The 6,621-nt window shown below is 39.9% G+C and overlaps 1 protein-coding gene across 1 annotated transcript; it reads right to left on the bottom strand.

Moving 5' to 3' along the window:
* Positions 1-1,145: 1,145 nt before the first annotated feature.
* Positions 1,146-6,211, bottom strand: LOC129411741 (carcinoembryonic antigen-related cell adhesion molecule 20-like). Its single transcript, XM_055163441.1, has 6 exons — positions 6,035-6,211; positions 3,080-3,245; positions 2,381-2,638; positions 1,643-1,757; positions 1,514-1,539; positions 1,146-1,443 (listed from the first exon to the last, which is right to left on the bottom strand). Exons 1-6 carry the CDS (start codon positions 6,209-6,211, stop codon positions 1,334-1,336), a joined length of 852 nt encoding a protein of 283 aa, XP_055019416.1. The 3' UTR covers positions 1,146-1,333.
* Positions 6,212-6,621: the final 410 nt, after the last annotated feature.

Below are 6,621 nucleotides of genomic sequence, written 5' to 3'. Positions count from 1 at the left end.
TAATGTTTTGTGTATTTGTTGGAGTTTCACTTACCATATACATTCAGTGTAGTGCGTCCAGTGAGTGCTGCACCTCCCACTGGAACCACAGTCACACTGTACTCTCCAGTGTCACTAAGAGCCACGTTCCTGAGCTCCAGAGATCCAGTAGAGATGAACAGAGTGATCCTGCCTTCATACTCTGGAGCAGTGAAGTTACCAGCAGAACTTGAAGTGATGATATTGGTAGAGCCAAACGACCATCCTGTTGTTTGTGTTGGAGCCAGTGAAGTGGTGAACATGACTGTGCCTCCCACAGCTGCATTCACAGAGTCAGACAACACACCAACTCCACAGGCCAAACCTGGAGATTACACACACATATGAAATAACTCACTAATAATTCAATCAAACTGAATATTTAAATATAGTTTTAAACAGTTCTTACCACAAATAGCACAAAGAATAAAAACTTGGAGATTCATATCTTTTGTAGTTTCAGCTTCACCAGTTTCATCAGGACACAGTGATAATATGAAGTATTTAGTAGGAAGTGTTGTGTTTGTCATTCATCTGTATCATATACTTTAATTATTACACATTAGTAGATTCAATATCAACATTCTGCTCTTTGTACCTTCGAGCTGTACTTTATTCACAGAGCTTCACTAAGTCTGACATGTGTAATCAGCCACTACACTGTTTAATAAAAGATTTATTTATTTATATTTTTTTTACATTTTTAAAATAAGTTTATAAATATTTACTTAGTTTTAGTTAGTTTTACATTCACTGTTAATGGACTGGAAGTGACAGTGACAGAGATGGGTCAGTGCTAAACAACATCCCAAACACCAGTATAAAGAAATACTCAATGAATGAATATGAACAGCAAAACTACTTCACTGCACTGATGTCATAGTTTTAAACAGTTTTTGCTCTGTTGTTCAAGGTTTATTTAACCCAACTGCAGAGACATTGTTGTATTTTACAGTATGTAGTGTTGTGGAACAGACTGCAAACATTAAAAAAGAACTGAAAAGTTGCTTTGAATCAAGGAGTCTGATTTATTGAAGCAATTGTGCATAAAATCACAGAACTGACAGAGACTCGTCTGTCCCTAAACCGTCACATAACAATGTAGACAGAGTCTTTACACCCCTCAGGGTACTTTGTTTAACAATAGATATCTGATGTACCATTTATGAACAGCCTAAACCCAGTAAAAGATCAATGATGTGAAGATTTCCAGAACAGTACACACATTCACAACTGTTAGAGTTAAACACAGAGTCTAAAACTCTTAAACAATCATTTATGTGATGCAGAAATTTAAGTAAAAATGAAATTAAAGTTACAAGTTTCGATTGTATGGATTGAAATCATTCTCATACACAGTTTCTTCATCATTGTTAGAGTTGTGTGTATTTGAAGTATTCTCGTAAACATGCTGCTCATTCTGACCTGGATGTGGAGGTTTAATCTCACTTAAACTTTATTTTGATAATATTTGATAAAACACAATAATACTTACTGTTATTCCTGAACTTTCTGCCGTTTCTGGAAAAAAATAAATGCAAATCAAACATAACAGAGTCAGTGTACAGGAGACCTACATCCATATTCTAAATAAGACACTGAAGATATGGTGCTTCTGACTTACTGGTGTTTATACATCTGAAACCCTCCGACTGCAGCTCCAACAACGACCACTAATAAAGCAACAGTTATCCCAGCGATGGCTCCAGCTGAGAGGTCCTCTGGAGGAACTGCTGAATCTAAAGAAACACAGTGAGATCCAGTTAACTAGTGACCACAGCACCACTTAGTGTCCTCTCAGTGTCACTGCAGACTGTGCACATTGTGACTGGTGAATGTTGAATTATTGTGAGCAGCACAGCCATGTGAAGAGTCAAACAGGAAAACTCCACAGATCCAGTGATGATTTGGGTTCATATGATTTAAAGAAAACATATTCTGTAGAATTTACTTTTACTTTATTTTGTCCATGTTCTATCGGTGTTTCCTCAGTGTTCATTTGCTCATAGTTGTGTTTTGATTGATCCTGTATTTGTGTGTGTGTGTGTGTGTGTGTGTGTGTGTGTGTGTAATCCTGTGTTGTCCTGCATCTGAGGCTTATGTGCTCAGAACATTTCAGTTTGTTCAGTGGTCTGCAGAAAAGTCACGTTGCCACTTTTAAACAGGAAAGAATCAAATCTGTTACTTGCTGTGGTCAAAAGTCATTTTAGATCAATATTGTGATTTACAAAGTACAACATGTAAATGTTTCTGTGTTATAGTGAAATATATGATAAAACATATATTTTCTCTAAAATTTTAGCCTGATTGACCACCAAGAAAGTCTGAACTACAGGAAAATAAACATAAATCCACTTTTTACCCGTTACATTCACTGTAACTGTATGTGAAGCCTCAGATGTTTCATTTGTGATTTGATTTGAAGCTCGACAGATGTACTCTCCACTGTCTGAAGATCCAGTCATGGTTTTAGTATATTCACATGAGAGAGTGAGAACTGTCCCATCCTTTATCCAGGTGTATTTAGCAGTTGGTACAGAGTCACTCAGGCAGGTTAATATGAGTGTTTTATTCATCTGAATCTCTTTTGGACCTGAGATTTGAACATTTTCGGGTCCATCTGTAAAATAATGTTCTGTTAAAGGAAATGTTTTCCAGTAAATCAGGCATGTCCAAACTATGGCCCGGGGACCAAATGCGGCCCTCAGACTATTTTTCTTGGCCCTCAGGCTTCCAGGTGAATTGGCCCAAATTACCTTGCGTCAATTAAAAAAATATTTTTTTACTGCAAGTTTTTTTGAAAATCTACCTTGATATGATAATATTTAATATTTAGGATCTTTTATTTTATATTTTAAGGATCTTAGCATGATTAAAGACTGATGGCTCATTCTAACGTGTTAAACATGCACACATTTCAATTATTTCCTGTACTGAGCACCAGTCTACTGCCCTCGATCGGCCCTCTGCTTCGTCTGTGTTTAGATATGTGGCCCTTGATGAAAAAAGTTTGGACACCCCTGCAGTAAATGAATGAAACATAATGAACCCAGACACTTACAGAAAACCTCCAGAGCATAAAGAGCTGTCTGAGAGCTGATGGGGTTGATGATTTCACAGAGGTACCTTCCACTGTCTGTTCTGAGCCAGTGAAGTGGTGAATGTGACTGTGTCTCCCTCAGCTGCATCCACAAAGTCAGGCAACACACCAGCTCCACAAGCCAAACCTGCAGAGAGAGAGAACTGGTAATGAATAAATCCATAACAGATGTAGTGTAATTTAGAAAAGCTTAATTTAGTAGCATAAGTAGTTTAACAGTTCTTACCAAATGTCGTACAAAGAATAATCACTTTGAAATACATAACTTGTGTAGATTGTGCCTTCACCTGTACACAGCAGTATAATGTGGCATCAGGAAGGACCGTTGTGTTTTAACATTTGCTAACACTTCCTTGATTAATCATTTCCACTGCTACATTGTGCCGCGGTTTAAATGTGGGAGGCAGCTTCTCTCTCAATCGTTTTTGTGTGTACACTGAGTGTGTTGTGTGTATAGTGTGTGTACACTGAGTGTGTTGTGTGTATAGTGTGTGTACAGTGAGTGTGTTGTGTGCACACTGAGTGTGTGTTTGTGTGTACACTGAGTGTGTTGTGTGTATAGTGTGTGTACAGTGAGTGTGTTGTGTGTTTAGTGTGTGTACAGTGAGTGTGTTGTGTGTGTATAGTGTGTGTACAGTGTGAGTGTGTTGTGTGTACAGTGAGTGTGTTGTGTGTACAGTGAGTGTGTTGTGTGTACAGTGTGTGTACAGTGAGTGTGTTGTGTGTTTAGTGTGTGTACAGTGAGTGTGTTGTGTGTACAGTGAGTGTGTTGTGTGTTTAGTGTGTGTACAGTGAGTGTGTTGTGTGTACAGTGTGTGTACAGTGAGTGTGTTTGTGTGTAGTGAGTGTGTACAGTGAGTGTGTTGTGTGTATGTGTGAGTGTGTACAGTGAGTGTGTTGTGTGTTAGTGTGTGTACAGTGAGTGTGTTGTGTGTATAGTGAGTGAGTTGTGTGTACAGTGAGTGTGTTGTGTGTACAGTGAGTGTGTTGTGTGTTTGTGTGTGTACAGTGAGTGTTTGTGTGTATAGTGAGTGAGTTGTGTGTATAGTGAGTGTGTTGTGTGTTAGTGAGTGTGTTGTGTGTACAGTGAGTGTGTGTGAGTGTGTGTACAGTGAGTGTGTTGTGTGTATAGTGTGTGTACAGTGAGTGTGTTGTGTGTACAGTGAGTGTGTTGTGTGTACAGTGAGTGTGTTGTGTGTATAGTGAGTGAGTTGTGTGTACAGTGAGTGTGTTGTGTGTTTAGTGTGTGTACAGTGAGTGTGTTGTGTGTATAGTGAGTGTGTTGTGTGTACAGTGAGTGTGTTGTGTGTATAGTGAGTGTGTTGTGTGTATAGTGAGTGAGTTGTGTGTATAGTGTGTGTACAGTGAGTGAGTTGTGTGTACAGTGAGTGTGTTGTGTGTACAGTGAGTGTGTTGTGTGTTTAGTGTGTGTACAGTGAGTGTGTTGTGTGTTGTGTGTACAGTGAGTGAGTTGTGTGTACAGTGAGTGTGTTGTGTGTACAGTGAGTGTGTTGTGTGTACAGTGAGTGTGTTGTGTGTTTAGTGTGTGTACAGTGAGTGTGTTGTGTGTACAGTGAGTGTGTTGTGTGTGTACAGTGAGTGTGTTGTGTGTTTAGTGTGTGTACAGTGAGTGTGTTGTGTGTATAGTGTGTGTGTGTGTGTAGTGAGTGTGTTGTGTGTATAGTGAGTGTGTAGTGAGTGTGTTGTGTGTACAGTGAGTGTGTTGTGTGTACAGTGAGTGTGTGTGTGTATAGTGAGTGTGTTGTGTGTTAGTGTGTGTAGTGAGTGTGTTGTGTGTATAGTGAGTGTGTTGTGTGTATAGTGAGTGTGTTATGTGTATAGTGTGTGTACAGTGAGTGTGTTGTGTGTATAGTGTGTGTACAGTGAGTGTGTTGTGTGTATAGTGTGTGTACAGTGAGTGTGTGTTGTGTGTACAGTGAGTGTGTGTGTGTTGTGTGTACAGTGAGTGTGTTGTGTGTACAGTGAGTGTGTTGTGTGTATAGTGAGTGTGTGTTGTGTGTATAGTGAGTGTGTTGTGTGTACAGTGAGTGTGTTGTGTGTATAGTGAGTGTGTTGTGTGTTTAGTGTGTGTACAGTGAGTGTGTTGTGTGTGTGTACAGTGAGTGTGTTGTGTGTGTGTGTGTAGTGTGTGTACAGTGAGTGTGTTGTGTGTGTGTTTGTGTGTGTATAGTGAGTGTGTTGTGTGTACAGTGAGTGTGTTGTGTGTATAGTGAGTGTGTTGTGTGTTTAGTGTGTGTGTACAGTGAGTGTGTTGTGTGTATAGTGAGTGTGTTGTGTGTTTAGTGTGTGTGTACAGTGAGTGTGTTGTGTGTTTAGTGTGTGTACAGTGAGTGTGTTGTGTGTATAGTGAGTGTGTTGTGTGTACAGTGTGTGTACAGTGAGTGTGTTGTGTGTACAGTGAGTGTGTTGTGTGTATAGTGTGTGTACAGTGAGTGTGTTGTGTGTATAGTGTGTGTACAGTGAGTGTGTTGTGTGTACAGTGAGTGTGTGTGTGTGTGTACTGTGTGTAGTGAGTGAGTGTGTGTGTGTGAGTGTGTGTGTTAGTGTGTGTACAGTGAGTGTGTGTGTGTTCATTTCAGCACATGTATTTGAAGCATTAGGAGGTTTAAACTTTATTCTGAGATGTAATTATAGCATCGATAGGCTTCCAATGAAACTTTCTAACTTTCACAAACAGTTACTGTTATGTTGGTCTATAGTGTATAAGCACGACTTCTCACCACATGAGTAATACATCTGGAATAACAAGGATTAATGCTTTAAGCACAAAAAAAAAAAAAATAAATAAAATAAGGGGGTTGACCAGGGTATCGTCTTTGTACGCCAACTGTTTAACAACGAAGGCATCGCTTATTCTCATAGTGAATGGGTCCCAAAAGGAGGACAACCCTATACAGGAATATCTTGGGGCTGCCCGGGGCTCGAACCTGCGACCTCGGCATTGAGGCGAGGGCTGAAGCCAAAAATGTATTTGAAAGCCAAAAGTAGTGGACACTCAGGGTGATCAGGCCCGGGACGATGTGCAGGTCTGACCTCTGGTGAGAGCCCGAAACCGTACGGATCCGGCTCCATGCCACAGTGTGGCCACACTGCGACTCTCAAGTGTCAACTCTCACCAGTGTACACAACCCACCATATCTCTGTGTCCACGGAAAAGGAAAGAATCACGACGTCTATTTAAACCCCTGCTACTGTCCTTCTGATTGAGTCATGATGCTAACCAAAATATTCCTGAGAGACCATTTAGATGCTAGAGAGGCCTTCAACCTATTTTACTAAAAAAAAGGTGTTGGCGTTTCTGTTTTGGACTCTAAGCATAACTATTGTGCAATTTAGACAAGTTTTGGCCCTGTTAACACCGTGGTTGCTATAGGTAACAGTTATGGAATATTGGACTGAAGAATGTTTTACAACATGTAATACAACATGTCACATAGGACGCCACAGACCAAACCAAAACACTTTTAAAATGACGATAACAT

Source organism: Boleophthalmus pectinirostris, unplaced genomic scaffold, assembly GCF_026225935.1.
Source record: "Boleophthalmus pectinirostris isolate CB_2022bp ecotype Guang Dong unplaced genomic scaffold, ASM2622593v1 HiC_scaffold_6, whole genome shotgun sequence".
Lineage (NCBI taxonomy): Eukaryota > Metazoa > Chordata > Actinopteri > Gobiiformes > Gobiidae > Boleophthalmus > Boleophthalmus pectinirostris.
This window is presented reverse-complemented; position numbering and strand designations above follow the sequence as displayed.

Excerpts from the sequence above, each read along its gene's own strand:
- LOC129411741 (XM_055163441.1), bottom strand. The coding sequence starts at position 6,211 with ATGGAGCCGGATCCGTACGGTTTCGGGCTCTCACCAGAGGTCAGACCT. Across the intron at positions 1,758-2,380 it reads AGTTACAGTGAATGTAACGG|ATTCAGCAGTTCCTCCAGAG; the intron begins GTAAAAAGTGGA and ends GTGTTTCTTTAG. Across the intron at positions 1,540-1,642 it reads TTTCAGATGTATAAACACCA|AAACGGCAGAAAGTTCAGGA; the intron begins GTAAGTCAGAAG and ends ATTTTTTTCCAG.